General features: G+C 52.9%; 1 protein-coding gene across 3 annotated transcripts in view; it reads left to right on the forward strand.

Moving 5' to 3' along the window:
- LOC127039201 (discoidin, CUB and LCCL domain-containing protein 1-like) overlaps positions 1-19,113 on the forward strand; it is a 64,821-nt gene extending 45,708 nt beyond the window's left edge. For 2 of the 3 annotated variants that reach the window (XM_050932513.1, XM_050932515.1), the window contains 8 exons: positions 490-684; positions 3,281-3,402; positions 7,381-7,549; positions 8,430-8,522; positions 10,228-10,318; positions 11,814-11,851; positions 13,867-13,989; positions 18,128-19,113. In XM_050932513.1, coding sequence (XP_050788470.1) covers positions 490-684; positions 3,281-3,402; positions 7,381-7,549; positions 8,430-8,522; positions 10,228-10,318; positions 11,814-11,851; positions 13,867-13,989; positions 18,128-18,624 — 1,328 coding nt within the window. In that variant the 3' untranslated portion in view covers positions 18,625-19,113. The remainder of the gene's footprint in view (positions 1-489; positions 685-3,280; positions 3,403-7,380; positions 7,550-8,429; positions 8,523-10,227; positions 10,319-11,813; positions 11,852-13,866; positions 13,990-18,127) is intronic. The other variant, XM_050932514.1, reaches the window with a different exon arrangement.
- Positions 19,114-19,418: the final 305 nt, after the last annotated feature.

A 19,418-nucleotide genomic window follows, 5' to 3' on the forward strand; every position in this document is an offset into this window, starting at 1 on the left:
TGCACGGTTTGTGATGACCCTGCACTGTGGGCTGCGCTCTGCCAGCCGCGCTGACCTTTGGCTGCAGGCGATGAGCGAACAGCTTGACAGAGAGGCTCCCAGCTGGGGAAGATGAATGGGCTAAACCCAGCCCTGCTGCTGCATGGAAATGAAGCCCTGCTACCCCTCTGCTAAGTAGGGCAAGCTTTGTCACGAGGGATGAGGATCAAAGGAGGAGACGGCAAGAGAAAGGCAGCTACCGTCAGGGGCTAATGCTGAGTCAGGTGGAGCTGCCGGCTGTTTGCTGGGGCTGCACCGTACACTAGCCTGGGCCACAGACAGAGGAATTTTTCATTAAGACCCATCAGACTCCCCCAGCACATTCCCTTTGTGGCTGAGCCACTGTGGCATAGAGGCCCCCCCTCGCTGTGCCCAGCCCCCACCGCCCCATGACCTCCCGCCTCGGCCAGTTCTTTCGCTTGCCTTTCAATTTTACACCTCCTTTTCCAGCCTGTGACCATGCCCTCGAAATAGCCGTCTTCAACGCCTCCTCCTCCTGGCACGAGGTGAACGCCATGGGGCAGTACACGCCCTGGACAGCGGAGCAGGCGGCGTTCAGCGCCCACGGGAGCTCGTGGGCTGCCGATCCCAGCTCAGGGACCGAATGGCTGGAGATCGATCTGGGCGGAAGGAAGAACATCACAGGTCAGTAAGTATCTCTTCCTCTAGGACTGTACTACCGCAGACAGGAGCAGCTCCTCAGCTGTGTAAACCAGCTCAGCCCCAGTCACTCCAGTGGAGCGACGTCTGTTTAAGGTCAGATCCTCAGCTCTGGAAGCTGGCGTAGCTCCGCTGACTTCACTGAAGCTCTGTCAATGTAGGGGTGTAAATCACTGTAGCCCCATTGCTTCCATGTAGCTGTGGCAGTTTACAGCCTTTCCCGTGAGTCTCAGCGAAGTCCCTCCAGAATCTGTCTCACAGTCATATCATGGGCCTCATCCTGAGCCCACTAGCACCGGAGTAAATCAGGAGTAACTCCACTGACGCACAGGGCGGTTGAACTCCCTAGGAGAATCGAGCTCCATGTGCCTTTGATGGACTATTCAGAGCTAGAGCCTCAGATGGTGTAAATCGGTGTCGCTCCCTTTACTTCAGCAGAGCTAAGCTGATTGACACCAGCTGAGGACCTGGCACACGTGTGCTGCTGGCCTGAGGCCTTGTCAAATAGTCCTGTAGCCTCAGACCCCTCCCACTTCCTACTCTGTGCCCGGTGCAGCAGCTGTGAGGGTCATAGAAGTGGAGGGGAGTCAGTGGGCATTGGACCAGGCCCAAGCGAGCAGATGTAAATGCTGTTCAGTGGGTGTGTGCAAATGAGCCATCTGGATTGGGGTGGGAGTGACAGAGGCAGGTCCGAGGTCAGTTAAAGCGGGCGGAGAGGATCTGCTGCACTGAACCCCTCAGTGAAGAACCCGCGTCTCCTCGTGCCAGGTTTGTACTGCCGCCGTCGATGGGGTTCCTGCCGATTCACACTGGCATCAGCGAGAGCAGAATCAGCCCCAGTTCCTTGTCCAGCCACGGCTCTCGGGCTGCTCCCTTGGTTGTCACATGCAGCTGGGCTCAGAGGGATGTGGTAACTCACTCCACCCTCCAGGCACCAGAACGCTGCTTCTTGGGAAATCTTCGCTCATCTTCCTTCTTCCATTGTCCCAGCTTTCCCGCCCCCTGCGCCAGGAGATATGATTGAGGATAGATTTGGGGTGGTCTCTGGCCAAGTGGCAGCCCACAGCCTGGGGGTACCCACATTTCTGGGGTGCAGGCGCTTTTCACATAAGGACTCCCTGTTTAAAGGAAAAGAAATGGACAGCATTATAAAAAGTTATAGGGAGAGACTGGGTTTGATTCTGATCTCATACTGGTGTAAACCAGGCAAAACCAATGGACTCATGCTGGATTAAGTGACCCTGGTGTAAATCTGGAAAAAAATCACTGAAGTCAGTGGCGCCGCTCCAGATTTGCTCCATTTAACAGGGAGCAGAATGAGATCCTTCCCCTTTCGTCCCTTCTAGATCCCTCCCGACCAACACATTTTCCTCCCCAGGGGGCTGTTGGCCTCGTGTGCACAGGGTCACAGACCATATGATTCCTCTCTCTAGCCCTCTCATTCACTCTGGCCTTTTCTCCTTTTTCACTGTCTCCCTTTTTTCACTCTTGATTTTTGACTCCTTTCTCTCTCTCTCTCTTTTCTGGTTTCAGAGTAGCAGCCGTGTTAGTCTGTATCTTTTCTCCCCCTCCCCACCTCTCTCCCCCCACTGTCTCAGGGGTAGGACTGGCCACCTCGGGGCTGAACAAGTTAATGTTTTGCTTGTGCATCAGCGGCCAGCAGATGCCCTTTGTTTCGAGAGCCCTGACCAAAATTGGGGCTTTTGTGTGGCGGGCCCAGAATGCCTGTGTTAATTGGAAGGAGGAAAATGGAGGCATTGTGAGGCGGGTGGCTGGAGGCTGAGTGGAATGCAGGCCGGGAGTGCAGTTGAGGGGTTATCTGTTCATCTCAGGCGGGGTGAGAGGAGCCAGTTTCCACAGAGGTTAGACATTCACACCCGGCGGCATCTCAGCAGTTTGCAGCGGGAGATGCTGGAAAGCAGGTGGGGGGAACAGAAAGGAGGGATTCAGACAAGAAAGGAAAAGGAGCTGAGACGTGGGGCAATGGCAGGTTCTTATGAAATTCCTAGCAGGAGACAACTGGAGGGAGAGAGAGAACCTAATAATGACTAGGCACCTCACTGGGTCTTCTCTTCAGGGGCTCTCAAGCGATCCATTAATTCCCCTCCACACATACCCTTCAGGCAGTATCATTGCCCATTTTGCAGATGGGGAAACTGAGGCACAGAGGGGGACATCACGCAGTGAGTCACTGGCTAGAACTCTTGATGCCCAGACCCGTGCTCTTGCTTCTGTCTGGGAAGGAACCCAGGAGTCTTGTTTTCCTGTTCCAACCACTATATAACAAGAGCCGCAGTACCAAAGATATGGGGGGATTCTGCCATTAAAGCCAGGTCGTTGCCTGGTGTCAAGGGCCAAATTCCAACACCTGCTTAGGGCAGTGGGAGTCTGTCCATTGACGTCAATGGGAGTTGGATCAGACCCACCCTCCGGGCAGGATCTCTGCCCCATAAGTCTATGTCTCTATCAGACACCAACCCCAAGACTATTTCAAGACCCCAACCGCCAATGGCTGCCTTCACATGAGTCCGACATCCTGTTCCGGGGTTACCATTTCCTGATTTCATTGTACGTGTTCCAGGAATTATCACCAAGGGATCCTCAGATAGATACAACTTCTACGTGAAATCCTACCAGGTTTTCTCCAGCAGAGATGGGAAGAATTGGAAAGCCTACAGATCCAGCAGCGGGCAGGAGGAGACGGTGAGACTGTGTGGCCTGACAAAAGGAGGTCAGGTGGTGGCGAGAGCAGAGAGCATGGTGGGAATTCTACACAGGGAAATTTTACTGAATCTTTCTAAAATTAGCCTGTTGACTTGGTCTGGTTGCAGAACTTGCAACAGGAGCTGAGGTATTTCTCTCTGGAGTCAGGATACAGATGCTTAGAAATAGATTCTGGTCTCTGTTATTCCACTGTAAAACTGGAGTAACTCCACAGCATTAAATCAGTGGAGCTGTGGCCTTCCACTGGTGTAACACAGATCAGAGTCTGGCCTTTGGAGATGCTTTTCTTTACTATAGTTCTTAAACATTAATTAAGCCTCTCTACACCTCCTGGTAGCCAGGTCAGTGTTGTAAGCAATTGCTGCTGTTAGGACTTTATAGCTGTCTTATCCGGCATATCACAGCCACTTGGAATTTAACAATGACAGCAAGGACAGAACTGGATTTTCCTGCTCCAAAAAGCACATCCCCCTATCTCCTGAGCTGAAGAAGAATCCCTTTTGGTTGTTAGGAGTACGGGGACTATGACCTATGGTTTGGATTCCATGCAGCGGAAGGCAGTGGTGCACATACACACTAGCCCATTCCTTACAGTTATGTCCATTTTACAGATGCAGAGGTACAAAGAGATTAAGTGTTTTGCCCAAGGTCCCACAACAGGTCAGTAGCAGAGCTGAGGCTAGAATCCAGGCATCCGAAACGACATTGCCTCCCAGTTACTGAGGTGTAACATTTGCATGAAATTAAAATTTGAGGGGATTGGGGGGAAGCAAAAACAGGGAAGAAAAATTGACATTACAATGCATACAAAGCCCTGAGAGTGCCTTAAAGAGAACATGGCTTTAAAATAAAGTGTTCCAAGAGTCTCCTGTCTCTGGGCTGTGTTTCCTTCTCGAGCTGATTGGGAAAGGAACACCCCTCCCCCCCACCCCCGACGTGAAAAATGTAGACAGCAATGTTGGTTTGCAAATTTTCATCAACATTTTTCTTTGACATTTTTCAGGGCGAGGGGTAACTTTTGAAACCCCAGAACTGAAATTTTCCCATGAAAACTTGAAGAGTTCCTGTTTTGTTCTGCTTTGTTCCAAAAACTGACTTCTTCATGAAAATGTCCATGTAGTCAGAAAAGCCAAAAAACATTTTCAAGCAGCTCCGTTCTCTTCCCGTCACTTGCCTGCCTGTCTATTTCTATGTAGGCACCCGCCTCCCCGACACACATATAGGTCTAAATCCCTAGCAAAGCCCCTCCCCCACCAGCACATAAGGAGAGACACCTGCACAGAGTCACTTTGGGGGAGGGAACTGTCCTCCCCCATTATGTGAGCATATATAGAAGAGAAGGATCCATCCCAAAGCATCTGGGTCCTTTCCCTCCACCCGCTACCCCATATAGATCCCAAAGTATAGGGTTAAAGAATAGATCCTAGCAGAGGAAGTGAGAGGGGAAGGCAGGGGAGAAAAGGGCATTTTCAGCTGAGATCTGACATGAGATGGGGAGTGGTTACACAGGAAGGCTGCTCTTGGTGGCAAGAGCTGCAGAGGAGACAGCTCCTGCACCAAGGACGGTGAGATCATAGAATCATAGACTATCAGAGTTGGAAGGGCCTCAGGAGGTATCTAGTCCAACCCCCTGCTCAAAGCAGGACCAATTCCCAACTAAATCATCCCAGCCAGGGCTTTGTCAAGCCTGACCTTAAAAACCTCTAAGGAAGGAGATTCCATCACCTCCCTAGGTAACCCATTCCAGTGCTTCACCACCCTCCTAGTGAAAAAGTTTTTCCTAATATCCAACCTAAACCTCCCCCACCGCAACTTGAGACCATTGCTCCTTGTTCTGTCATCTGGTACCACTGAGAACAGTCTAGATCCATCCTCTTTGGAACCCCCCTTCAGGTAGTTGAAAGCAGCTATCAAATCCCCCCTCACTCTTCTCTTCTGCAGACTAAATAATCCCAGTTCCCTCAGCCTCTCCTCATAAGTCATGTGCTCCAACCTCCTAATCATTTTTGTTGCCCTCTGCTGGATTCTCTCCAATTTTTCCACATCCTTCTTGTAGTGTGGGGCCCAAAACTGGACCCAGTACTCCAGATGAGGCCCCACCAATGCCAAATAGAGGGGTATGATCACGTCCCTCCATCTGCTGGCAGTGCTCCTACTTATACAGCCCAAAATGCCATTAGCCTTCTTGGCAACAAGGGCACACTGTTGACTCATATCCAGCTTCTCATCCACTGTAACTCCTAGGTCCTTTTCTGCAGAACTGCTGCCTAGCCACTCAGTCCCTAGTCTGTAGCTGTGCATGGGATTCTTCCATCCTAAGTGCAGGACTCTGCACTTGTCCTTGACCCTCATCAGATTTCTTTCGGCCCAATCCTCTAATTTGTCTAGGTCCCTCTGTATCCTATCCCTACCCTCCAGCGTATCTACCACTCCTCCCAGTTTAGTGTCATCTGCAAACTTGCTGAGGGTGGATTCCATGCCATCCTCCAGATCATTAATGAAGTTATTGAACAAAACCAGCCCCAGGACTGACCCTTGGGACACTCCGCTTGATACTGGCTGCCAACTAGACATGGAGCCAATCATCACTATCTGTGTAGCCAGCTTTCTATCCATCTTATAGTCCATTCATTCAGCCCATATTTCTTTAACTTGCCAGCAAGAATACTGTGGGAGACTGTATCAAAAGCTTTGCTAAAGTCAAGGAATAACACATCCACTGCTTTCCCTCATCCACAGACCCAGTTATCTCCTCATAGAAGGCAATTAGGTTAGTCAGGCATGACTTGCCCTTAGTGAATCCATGCTGACTGTTCCTGATCACTTTCCTCTCCTCTAAGTGCATCAGAATTGATTCCTTGAGGACCTGCTCCATGATTTTTCCAGGGACTGAGGTGAGGCTGACTGGCCTGTAGTTCTCTGGATCCTCCTCCTTCCCTTTTTTAAAGAAGGGCACTACATTAGCCTTTTTCCTGTCATCCGGGACCTCCCTCGATCGCCAGGAGTTTTCAAAGATAATGGCCAATGGCTCTGCAATCACATCCGCCAGCTCCTTTAGCTCCCTCGGATGCAGGGCATCCGGCCCCATGGACTTGTGCTCGTCCAGCTTTTCTAAATAGTCCTGAACCACTTCTTTCTCCACAGAGTGCTGGTCACCTCCTCCCCATGCTGTGCTGCCCAGTGCAGCAGTCTGGGAGCTGACCTGGTTCGTGAAGACAGAGGCAAAAAAAGCATTGAGTACATTAGCTTTTTCCACATCCTTTGTTACTAGGTTGCCTCCCATGTTCAGTAAGGGGCCCACACTTTCCTTGACCTTCTTCTTGTTGCTAACATACCTGTTAAAAACCCTTCTTATTACCCTTAACATCTGTTGCTAGCTGCAACTCCGTGTGATTTGGCCTTCCTGATTTCACTCCTGCATGCCTGAGCAATATTTTTATGCTTCTCCCTGGTCATTTCCACTTCTTGTAAGCTTCTTTTTTTGTGTTTAAGATCAGCAAGGATTTCAGTGTTAAGCCAAGCTGGTTGCCTGCCATATTTACTATTCTTTCTGCACATCGCAATGGTTTGTTCCTGCAGCCTCAATAAGGATTATTTAAAATACAGCCAGCTCTCCTGGAGGGAGTAGAGGGAGGTGGGTTGTGGGCGAGATAAGGAAGTGGCCGAAGAACAGACCAGATCCTGGGTTGAATTCTGCTCTTGTCACCCCCGTGTAAACCTGCCATGACTCCACTGACTGCAGTGGTGCTAATGTGGATCAATGCTGATATGACAGCTCAGAGGCTGGCCCAAGGCAGGTGGTTTTAAAGTGGTTCCACCAGTGTCCAGGGAGGCGTTGCTCGAGGATGGGAACGATGGGCTCAGACAGCTGGGGGGGGGGGGCAGGAGGTGACGCTTTGCATGACCCTGCTCTGCTTTACTGACCCCCCCGCTATCTTCCTCTCATTCATTCCCCAGGTCTTTGAGGGAAACACTGACAGCCTCCAAGAGGTCTCCAACACGTTCATCCCCCCCATCCTGGCCCGCTACCTCCGCATCGTGCCCCGGAGTTGGAACCAGAGGATCGCCCTGAAGGTGGCACTGCAAGGCTGCCAAGTGGCTCGTCTGAAAGCGCCCCGGCCCTACGGTGAGAGGCTCCGCTGTGGCCGATTGGGAGCAGAGGGGGCTGCCCAGTCAGACTGAGAGGTGGTTACCACTAGCCAGCGACAGTGTCCTCCAGCATGGACCCAGGTTGGCGTCATTGCTGCATGGCTCTCGGGTGCAGGTGGCTGTCCTCCTCTCCAGTGGCTCCCTGGGCACTGAGGAGATGAGCCTGAATCCCAAGACTGCTCTGCATCCGTTAGCTAAGGATTAAAGTGCCCGCTTTGCAGCCAGGGCTGAGGCAGATGAAGATGAATTTCATACAAGGGACGGAGCCAAGCGGCAGCTGTCTCTGCTTGTGCTGTGCTTCTCTCTTGTAAGCTAAGCAGGGTTGTGCTGCCTCATGTCTCAATTGGGAGACTTACACAGAGTGTGCAGAGGGGTTGAAAGTGAGCCACTCCCCCAGGTAAGGGCTGGGCTCCTTTCCATGTGTCCATTAAAGATCCTAAGGCACGTTAGCCTGGCTAGATCCTCCTTAGCTAGTGCATCCTGCCACTCTAAATTCCTCCTGCAGTTTCAACTGGATTTTCTTTCCTTCCTGTCCTCAACTGCTGTGTTGCTTTACAGCAAAGTGTTATACAAGCTGCCTTCCACTCCAGAGGTAGCTGCATAGCAGCAGAGGGATGAAAAGCACCGTATACAACAAAGAGTGTTGCCATGGAGTCAGATAGTGTTACCATCAGCTTGGAACAATCAGGCTTCCGCTGGAAAACAGCCACTTTTGCTCCCTCTGTCCTGCCCTGTGCTGCTGTCTAGGGAGCAGGGCAGGTTCAGGTGGACACAGGCCAGATTCTTTGCTGGAGAGGATTCTTTGTTGGATTGTTCATTACTTGCTAATGGTGCTTATTAAACTGTGCGGTTTGCAGTACCCAGTGCCCCAAAGGAGGTTCCCATCCTGACCAGCATCCCCACCGATCACACCCCGATCCCTGGAGTCGCCATAAATCCAGAGAAAGCAGGTACGTGCAGCTCAGAGCAGAGGGATAGCACGGCCTAGTGGTCCAAGCTGGGGGGAAGACTTTTATCTTCAACTTTGCCACTCACTCACTGTGCGATTCTGAGAAAGTCAGTCATTTCAGGACCAATTTTTAAAACTTACTTACGTGAACCAGTAAACAGGCAACCCTGGGATGAATCTGGCCATGCAAATCCAGGATGTGCAAACCCAAGGGGCCAGTTAGACCTGTGGTCAGCTACTGGCTTGTGCAGACACCTGATCTGTGCATACTACAGAGGCAGTTGTACATGCAAATTAGGCTCCTGATTGCACATGCAAGTTAGCTTATGCAATTGGATATACATTTTTTAAACAGGTCATGGTGTTAACCTTTGTGCCTCAGTTTCCCCACCCAGAATGTGGGGATGATAATGCTCTCTTGACAGTGGAGCCATGCAGAAGAAAGAAATTTTCAAAGCACAGCTTGACGTCCAACTCCCCCTGTGCAATCAGTGGGAATTGGATCCCTACCTCCCCTCTGTTCCTTTTAGAATCCCCCCTCATTAAGTAGCATGTATTGAGCACTTCGAGGCTACAGGCTCATACCCAAACTTCTGTGGCACTGCTACTGCTGCATCCCCATGAGAGCAGGATTAGTCCCTTATGGCGCTATCAGCATCTATTATTTGGTCTTGTTTCCGACCGTGATATGTCTTCTCACCCATGGCCTGGAACTCCTGCAAAGTTAGGCAGGGATGTGGATGGGAGGTGGGGGCCGCTTGACTCACCTGGGAGGGAAAGGGATGGACTGAAATGAGTTGGAGGAACTCTGAGCATGATCCAGTGCCCTTGTGCTGCATCACTTCAGCTTGACCCAGCAAAACTCCGTCCCATTCAGTGCAGTGATGCCAGAGCAAACCAGCAGTGACGTAGCTGGGAATCAGGCCCTTTTTATTTCAATAAGGAAGACCTGTCCAAATTCTGCTTGCAGTAATAGTGGTATCAATCTGGAGTGACTCCGCATTTACACAGGTGCAGCTGAGGTCGGGTTAAAGCAAGGGGGGGAAGTGATGGAGAATTCAGCTTCTCTTCCCCTGCTAAAGCAGCAGGGATCTCCCCTTCCCCTTTTCAGCTAGTGCAGTAGGAGCTACCCCTCCCCTTTCAATCTCCTTTAACCAGAATTTGGCCTCTTGAGTTTAGTTTGCAAGCTGTTCGCCTGCCTATTGATTGCAAAAATGCAGGGGAACATGTGGTGACCTGAAGCCTGTTTCACGAGGTCTGTATTGTCATCAAAAGGAGAAGGATTAAATAACAGAGCTTTTTTAAAAAAAATCCTGCCACTATTAAAAGTTTTCAGGAATTTTTCTCTGTGGTTTTGGTCAATCTGCCTTTCTAAAAATACAGTCCAGGGTTGTGATTCTTGACAGGTCTAATCGGCACTCATGCCCCTGAAACCAGTCGAGTCACAGTGGGGTAAATCAGGAGTCACTGACCTGCACCCAATGGAGTGACACGGACATAGAAGCAAAAAATCAGATCCTGTATTTTCCTTTACCTACTAGGCTTCTGTTGGGAGTCAGGGCTGCAATGGCACAGCTTGGACCCTCTGTAACAGGGGTCTGGAACCGTGCATCCTCAGTGGGGTGGGGTATAACCAGCTCCCCCTGACACTAGGAGGGAGGGAGGGACAAAGGAGCCCTTTGCTGAGTCCCTGCTTCCTTCCCCAGGCTCCATGTTACTGGTGATGCTGCTGATCGGGGGCTTTGTGCTGCTCTCGTCTGGCCTCTTGCTGCTGGCTCTCCTCTGCTGTAAGAAGAGGTGGGTAACACCCTTCCTGCCCTCTCCCCCCTCCCTTTTTCCCTCCATCATCGCCCAGCACCCCCTGCAGAGGCTCCCAGAGCAGGGTGCTCTCCCCTGGTATCAGACTTGTCCCTCACCAAGGACAGCAGGGGCAGAGTTTCTCCTGAAACAGAACCTACTCCTGACAGAAGCCAGGGCTGGGCATACAGGCTGTGGGGTCAGCACTCCCCAAGGCTGGGCTGGCACCAGGCAGTCCTCACTGAACATGCCTCGGAGAGACCCAGCCACACCAGGAGGCAGCCCACCCTTTGCAAAGCTCAGTGCCAACCTTCTGGAGCCCCAAAGCCTGCACCGAAGGTAAAAGTCCCCAGCTGTAATGGTTGCTGGGACTTGTGCTCCTGAGCCCTGGTAGCCAGTGTGCTAGATGCACAAGCCGCTCACCAGCATCCCCCTACTGGGGCTCTGTGGGCTTCAGTGACTCACACCCCCAGCCCCTAAATGAGGGGTTCCTCACAGTACCTCTGCTCTGGGCCTGAATCACGATCCTCATCTCATCGATGGGGGATACTGACGCTCAGCGAGGCAAAGTGAGCTACTCACAGCCACAGACCAGTGAGAGAGCGAAGAATAGGACCCAGGAGTCCTGGCTCCTGCCAGAGGCGGATTAGGGGTTTGTGGGGCCCTGGCTAGAACAAGTGGGGGCCCTTCCCCACTCCTTCTGCCTGCAGTACCCCCTGCTCACCTGGCGCTCCTGCTGGGGAGTGGGTCAGGGTGCGGGGGTGCCCATGTTTCTCCCCCCCTAGTTGGCTGGGGGCCCTGGGCACAGGCCCTATTGGCCCAGTGGCTAATCCGCCACTGGCTCCCACTGCCCTGCGCTCACCACTACGCCATGCAGTTGCATTCACACCTGCGCCTCTGGATTCTCCCATTTCTCCTCCCTTCACAATGGCAGCAACAGTATTTGCACAGATGCCCAAAGCCAAGCTGGCCCTCTGCATCCTGCACTGCTGCCCTGGGCACCTCTCAACTGGTAACCACGGGGCAAAAGCAAAGCTGATCCACAGCTAGTGAATTCACTGGGGTTTGAGCGGTATGTTCAGGTGAACCCTGACTCCTTGGGCTCCAGGGCTTATGTTGCACGATGTTGCAGGTGCGGAACTGCTGGCTTCAGCCTTCCAGTGCTCACAAGCTCTGCAGGAACAGATCAGGAGCTTGGTGCTCTCTGGTGAGCTTAGGAGCTCTGTACCCCTGAAGCGCACGCTTAACCAGGCCCCTGAGATTTGGGGTGTCCCCTGAGACCCTGGAGTAACTGAGAGTTCCAATTATGTGAGACCCTGGGAAGTTGTGCATGAACAATGCTCTGCATTAGCCTGCAAAGATAGATTCTGCCTTGGGCTAGTTTGGAGCAAATGGGCTTCCTCACTAGCACCTGCACCAGGCGCTGGCTTCATGGGTGCTCAGACTGTGCGGTGCTGCTGTGGACTTGCCTTGTTTCCTCTCTCTCTTTTGGCAGGAAGACAGCAGCTGAGCTGAACTGCAGCCTCATGAAAGGTAAGTGCCCCCTGAAGCACAGGATTGGAGTAACCAGGTGGGATGGTAGCCATCTGGCAAACTTCCCCGGGCTTCCCTGAGAGTCAGGAAGGGCTGGACTCCGAGAGTGGGTTATTTCCACATTAGCAGCAAAATGAGTCACTCTGGGTTAGCGTTTCTTAGTCTGTCCTGTTGGCATGCTCCTCAGCAGACAGATCAGCAAAAGCGAAGCAGCGCTTCCCAAGCCCCTCTGAGCTCAGACCCTCAGCCGGGCTGCTCCTCGCTTAAGGGGGATATTGCATAGGCTCCGTGGGAGGCATTTCACTCCCCCACAAATGCATAAAAGCCACAATGTTCAGATGCAGCTGCTCATTCTGGGTGTCCCCTTTGAGCCACCCTGGCCCAGATAAAAGGTATTTAGGCACCTAACTCCCCTTTAAATCAACAGGAGAGGCACCTAAATACCTTGGAGGATCTGAGTCCTTGGTCCCTATTTTCAGAGCTATTGAGCACCCACAACTCCTTCTGACTTAAGCTGGGGTCATAGGTTCTAGCTCTCCATCTTAGGTGCTTACAATGTCCCCCCATCTCAGCATCTTCCACTCTTCATTGTATTTATCCTCAGATACCCCTGGGAGGCAGGGCAGTGCTGGTATCCCTGTTGGGCAGATGGGGAACTGAGGCACAGAGCACAGCTAAGGGAGGTGCCCAGGATCATACAGGAAATCTATGGCAGAGCAAGGACTCAAACGCAGGTCTTGCACAGCCTAGGCTGGCAAGCTAACCACTCGGCCAGCCTCCTCCTCAGTCCTGAGGTGTCTCATGTTGGGCACCACAATGACAGATGTTGGCCTAAATATTTGATTACAAGCTTGTGACGGAGCTCTTGTCGAAACCCTCCTCCCCCACCCAGGTGTCACTCACACCCACTTCTCCGCCAGCACTGATATTGCTGGGGATTATCTGGGGGACGGGCAGGTGCCTTTCCTGGCACATGGCTGCTTTGTGTCACAGACAATGAGCGCCACATGAATTCACCTGCCTCCACGGAGCCTGATTCCTCACTGCCTCCTACGCGATTTACACCTCTGCAGAGAGCGTCCTGCTCGAGTGGTGGGCTATGCTCATTCTGCATGAGGGGAAAGGCACAGGGCAGGGGAGAGCAGCTCGAAGGCTGAAGTGTCCGCCCTTAGCTGCCTTCCCGTCCCTGGTCTCTTACTATTTCCACATGGGAGTTGTCTCTATTGGAAAAGCTGCTCTGACATAAACAGCTGCATTTAAAAATCCACCTGGGAACACTGGCGCAAGGGCTGCACAGCCAGCTAGTTGTGGCAAACCAGGCTGTAATTCTTCATGCACTAGTGTGACCCTGGGACCAACTGGCAGAGGGTGTAAGGGGTACACGGGGCGCCTTATGGGTTCCATTGTGTGCTTTGACACACTGCTGTTAGCAAGCAGCAGGCCAGAGCCCTGAACAGTCCCCCGGGGGTTGCCACACACTAAGTCCCCATGTGGAAAACCCCACACACACTGCCTGAATGCAAGGCAGTGTTGCCTAGTGCATAAAACCAAGAGACCTAGGTTCTATTCCTGGCTTTGCCATCGGCCTGGTGGGTGAACCCATTTCCCCTCTCTGCCTCAGTTTCTCCATCTGTAAAATGGCATTAGTGATACTGGGCTCCTTTGTGTATGGCCCTTCGATTGCTACTGCTTTAAAGTGCCCTGTAAGGGCGAGGTATTGGTATTAAACCAAGTTAGCGTATAGAATCCAGGAGTCCTGACACCCAGGCCTATCCTTCCTCCAGGTACTTTGCTGACCCCCTTTTGCTCTTCTATGGCCTGGTTTGAGAAGTGGCCTCTAATTTTGCACCCACTAGTTTTCTGGGCCACCCAACTACCAGAACTCCTCTGCAGTCTGTTTCCCTGCTTGCCAGCCCTAACGCTGCAGCTGCACCGTGCACGGGCCCAGCCTTAGGGAAGACAAGAAAAGCCACCCGACTAATAGAGGCTTGGGGGGGTTCCACCTCTCTCCTTAGGGTACCCGAAATTGGAATCTAGCCAGGTGTGCGCCAGCGAGAGCCTGCAACCGGCCAGCTCTGAACTGACCTCATTCCCTATGGCTGGGACCCCGGTCGAGCTCAGGGGCGCTCATTCGCCAGGTAACGGGGAGCTGGGTGTTCCATTCGAGCATGGGGGCCACTCACAGAGAGCATCGCCTACCCCTCCCTTACCCCTGCTCCCTGGCTCAGGATTGTTCCCTGCAGCGTGTTCTCCAAGGCATCGTCCACGCCAGTTTTCAAATAACTCGAGCAATAGGATTTCCTTGAGAGATGATTGGACAGTCCAAGAATGCTCAGCCTCCAGAAATAGGACCTGTTTTATCAGAATCAGTCTGATCAGGCCAAACTAGACCCACAAAGATTCCCAGGAGAGCCCTCACCCCCACACATTAGCACCAGCATGTTTGCGCTGATGTACCAACCCCTCTCCCTAAGCGTGGAGCAAGGCAGGCCACTTTGACGATCTGTGGCACCTTTTATTCAAGGATCCCTCAGCACTTTACAAATGCTAACAGCTTCACCTCCCAAGGGTATCAGTATCCCCACTTTACAGCTGGGGAAACTGAGACCCGACAAAGTGAAGTGATTTGGCCAAAGTCATTCAACAGATCAGTGGCCATGCTGAAAACAGAACCCAGGAGTCCTAGTTCCCTCCTGCTCTAACCACTAGACAATGCTCCCTCCTGCTGCCAGGAACAGAACTCGAGTGTGACTCCCATTCTCTTGGGCAAGAGCAGCCCTAGGTGTTTTGCTGACCAAGGCAGAAAACATCCCCCACACCCACCCCCAGAGCAGCAAAAAAAGTCAAGTGCTACAGAGCCCCCTGGAACTTGGCACCCAAGTCAGCTGCCATGCTTGCCCGCCCCTCAGACCCAGCCCTGCTCCTGCACTAGCACCTATCACCAGCCTCCATGGTCTGCTACCTAGACACATGCACCACCCAAGAATGGAACTTGCGACCCAGCAAACAGAAAAGACGGGTGCACAGACAATGCAATGCGGCACCTGCCAGCAGAGGGCGCTGGTACTACCTACACCAGCCAGCCCAGCTCAGCCATAGGGCTCAGGAAAGACCCGCTGCACAGTCACAGACAGCAGTGAACTGGCTAACTGTGTTCACTAGAGGGCGGGAGGGGCGAGGGGGAAATCTCTGCCGTTGACACAGGAGCCTGCCGTGCCAATGAGGGGGAACCTCTATAGCGCATCTCCCGGAGGGTGCATGCCCTAAGCCACTGCCTGGGATAGAGAGGCCTCTCCTGGCATGGGCTGAGAGTGGGCAGCCTTGGGGACAGAGAACTGAAGCGGATGATATTGCCATGCAGGGCTTCTGTGGCCACCCTCCCAGCAGCTTCCCTGGTGGGGAAGGGCTGGGGCTTGACAGCCCTGGAGACCAAAGATCTCTGTTTACCCCCAGTTCTCACCTCCCCCGTGATCTCCCTGCCAACCCTGATCTGGAAGAACCAGCTGGGCAGGAAAGGATGGAGTTCAGTCTCCATGGCCAGTTAGCCCTGCCCTCCCCTCCCCCCCACCAACAGCCAGGGGGCCATTTGAGGTGGTGGATTCTCCAGCGTGGGCTGCTGCTTGCTGCAGCCTGGGCCGAGATCCATTAAACTCACTCCCCCGCCATGGCCACGGGTGCTCTGGGCCAGATTCCATTCAGCCTAGTGCTGAAAAGACTCCAGCTCCCATTGTCACTGCTGGCAGCTCCCGAGCCAGAGCAGGCCAGATGCCTGAGCCAGGCTCCATTGGTCAGGTCTCACTGAAACAACCCAGCGCAGCTGCAAAGAACAGCTCCTGTCTCTCTCTCTCTCTCTCCCTGGAAACCTTGGCCTAGCATCCTCTCAGCCCTTGGCACAAGCCTACCCAGGACATGTTTGTAACCCAGGCCCCACTCCCAGCGCCCGATCGGGTCTCTCTGCCCTTCTGTTGTCCTGCCTGTGTGTGCATGCTGTGCTCTGCCTGTCTCTGCATGTTCCAGGACTTGCCTCTCCTGTGGATTTGCCCTAATTTCAGCTGGCCATTGGAGTCGCTGCATAGGCACGCGCCCTTCCTGCAGACAGGCACTGGCACTGATCGCCCGCCCAGCAGGCAGAGCCCGATCCAAAGGGAGGGTTTTCCTCTCTACATGAGGGGATCACACCCAGTGCTGCTACCCTGGCACCTGTACCTGGAGCAAACCCTAGCTGCAGGCAGGGCTGGGCCCAGCTCCTCCAAGGTATATAGTGCCTAGCTCCCATTGATTTCAGTGGGATTGTGGCACTCGTTACAGCTGAGGAGCTGGGCCCCACATGCTGCAGCGATGGGGTGGGTTAAGATCTTAGATCTCTCTGGGTTAGGTTCCTCCCTGCATTGGAGCTCAGCTCAGTGTATGGATTGGAGGGTGGGGGGCAGCTTTATACCACCACCTTGGCCCCTTCTTCCCCATTCTGGGTCAGCTCAGGATTACCTCAGCCATCAGTACAGGTCCCAGCAGCCCTTCCTCATGCCAGCTGCCAAGAGTGCCAGCAGCTTGGTGTAGACAGGAACATTTCCCCAACACCTCCTTCTGCCCTGCCAAGGGCGTTGTCAGCAGCTGCCCTGCCTCTGCTGGGGGACCCCTCTCTGTCAGGGGCTTCTTTGGGGTCCCCACTGGTGCCTTGATAGTTACCTGACATACATTAACATAGGGGCTATAAAGGAGCTGCAGGTAGGTAGGTGGCAGAGGAAGGGCGTCCAAGCAAACTCACCAACCAGGCAGTATTACCGCAAATTCACCTCAGTCCCCACAGCCCGTATCAGCTGTTTGGTGCTGCAACAGTGGGTCTTGTCTCATGATTCTGGCCCTCTGGCCAGGCCCCTCATGATCTCACCCCTTCTTGGGCAGTAAAGAGTCCCACAGGCCAGTATCAGATTAACAGCCCCAGCCTGGGCTCTGTAGTCCTTGTGTCCTTTACCTCAGGGAGGCTTTCCTCCTCCTGTGCTAGGAGAGTAGGGAACCCCAGACCCACACTCACCGCTGGGTTCCAGATCAGAGCCCCAGAGGAAGTGGCTGGAATCAGCCCTTTACTGCTTCCTTGCCCAGCTCCTACCACAGGCCATTTCTCAGACTCAGCTTCTGGGATCCTCTCCTCTTGGAGGTCAGGATTCTCAGACATCTTCTCTCCCATCTGTTGCTGAAGGACCTGACAGTCACCCTTGCTATATTCAGGGCCAATCCCAGACTCTACAGCCACGCTCCGCTCAGTCCTATTGCCACTAGCCACCCTGGTTCTCCTCAGCTGGATCAAATCCTTAATTACCTGCCAGTCTCCTCTCTGGGTGTCACAATGGGCTAATTGGCTTCTCCAGCTCCCTTTAATACTATCACTGCTGGAGTAGGGTTTATACATCCCATCACGGAGTCTCTTCCTCTCGTCTCTGTCTACCTGGCTGTGTCTTTCTCTCAGTTTTCAACCAAAATGAAGTGGGGGGAGGAGCATAACCCGGTTTTATCCCAGCTGATGTCCTCCCCTGAATGGCTCATTTCTTCCTCGGGGAGCCCAGGCTCAGCAGGTGGGTTTGTTTACCCAGACATTTGTTCAGGGCAGGGCTTCCCATTGTCCAGATGTGAAGCTAACCAGGGAGGGAAGATGCCCGTCAATTACCATCACAGGGGAGGGAGTTGCTTCCCTCCCTGCACAGGGGGGCTGAGACATTTGGCTCATGGACTTCCCATCTTCAAAGGTTGTGATGGAAGAACAAGGTGCTGGCCTGGAGGGGGAGGGGAAATGGGCCTCAGTCCAGCAGCAAACATCTGGACACTTGAGCAGCTGATAACAGTGCCATCCGTACAAAGGAACCTGTCAGCTGGAAACAGGGCAAGGATCTGGAGCCCTGAGTGTACTGTTGGTGATGTCTGGGCATCTCGCCAGCATCTGCACCAGCTGGTGAAAGCCTGGCAGAGAGAGCAATCGGCTGCTTTGCTGAGGGTGGATCAGCTACAGGGAGTTGCAATGATTCCCAATCCGGGTAGGAGTTTGGCCAGGGCTGGCAGAAAGAGGTCCCTGGTCCCTCACAGCAGAGGGGAAGCTGGGGGGTGAGGCCTGAAGGAACAAGTCTCGCCCCTCTCCTCCCCCAGCTCTGGCAGCTGGATTCCCAAAAAGCCAGTGATGGAATCCTTTCCAGGCTCAGGCTGGCCAATCTGTGCCCATTGCATGGGACCAGCTGGCTCAGGGGCTCGGGTGCCTTTCTAAGGGCTTGTGCTGCTTTTCCTTTGCAGAATACGCTGAGCCCGATGTGGTCCAGGTGAGCCCCAGCAGTCAGACAGCCCCATCCACCTTCAAACCCGCCCTGGACGAAGGCTACACGCTCCCGCTGGTAGTGAACCACTATGACGTGCCGGGCAAGTACCACGAGTATGCAGAGCCTCTGCCCCCCGAGCCCGAGTATGCCACCCCCTTCACGGAGCAGGCCCTGGAGGCTGCAGGAGCTGCTGCCAAGAACACCTGTGTCAAAGTAGTCCCCACCACCCAAGGCCGGGCAGGGTCCCTGATGTCCCCTGGGATCCTGCCACAGTATGACTTCCCAACTCAGCAGCTTGGTGAGACACCGAACAGCACAAGAGGGGAGGGATCCCACCAAGCCAGCATCGTGTACAGAGAGCCCCAGACTGAGCGGACTTCCACCCCGTGGGGTGATGTCACCACCTCCCCAGAAGGGCACTGCTTACAGCTCCGAGACTTCCCTCTCGCTCACATTTACCACGAACCTTTGTGAGGCTGTGGAAAGGGGATTCACATCAGACACACGCCAGGCAGCTGGAGAAGGGCGTCTGGCTGCACTGGGGAATCTGCTCTGGGCCTACAGAGCAAGAAGCACCAGCCCTATCTATCATCAGCAAAGGGAAATGAAATAGCCATAGGGTCTATAGCACTGATCTGTGTCGAAGAAGCTGATCCTTCTAACTGCCTGATTAGTTTGTTTTGTTTGAGTTGTTTTTTTCCCTTGAACTTAATAGATACCCCAGATCATCTTCACCTCCCTTTTGGATTCGCAGGGACAGTGTCAGGCTCAATGATCATATATAAATATAAATATATATACATATATCTCCTTTACCTGTTAACTATTACTGTTTTCTTAATAACCATCGTTTATACTGTGCCATGGACTATACAGAAAGTGAAAGAGCGCCCCCTGCTGCCCTATGAGCTCTCTAACGCCTCCCTCTGGTATTAAAACTTGAATGGAATTTTACAAACCTCATCAACTTGTCAGCACCAAGGCTGTTGGTTTGTTTGTTCTTCTGCCTTTCGTGGTGAAAGCAGGCAGGTCAGTTTCATGTTTTGTTTCTAGTCGGTTTCAGTTCGTGTTTGTCTCCCGTCACTGGCAGATAGGTACCTTGCCAGCGCAAGGTAGTGGGGAGTGTTTAAATCCCAAAACAAAGGCTGCTCTTCCTTGAAGTATAAAATTAAATTCAGGAAAATATGTACAGATTAATTAGGGCTTTTAAAATGTTTTTTTAAAAACCCAAAAACTATGTTTTTACACCTGTGCTTCACCGACCGGGG

The sequence above is a fragment of the Gopherus flavomarginatus genome, chromosome 22 (assembly GCF_025201925.1).
Source record: "Gopherus flavomarginatus isolate rGopFla2 chromosome 22, rGopFla2.mat.asm, whole genome shotgun sequence".
Classification (NCBI taxonomy): Eukaryota; Metazoa; Chordata; order Testudines; family Testudinidae; genus Gopherus; species Gopherus flavomarginatus.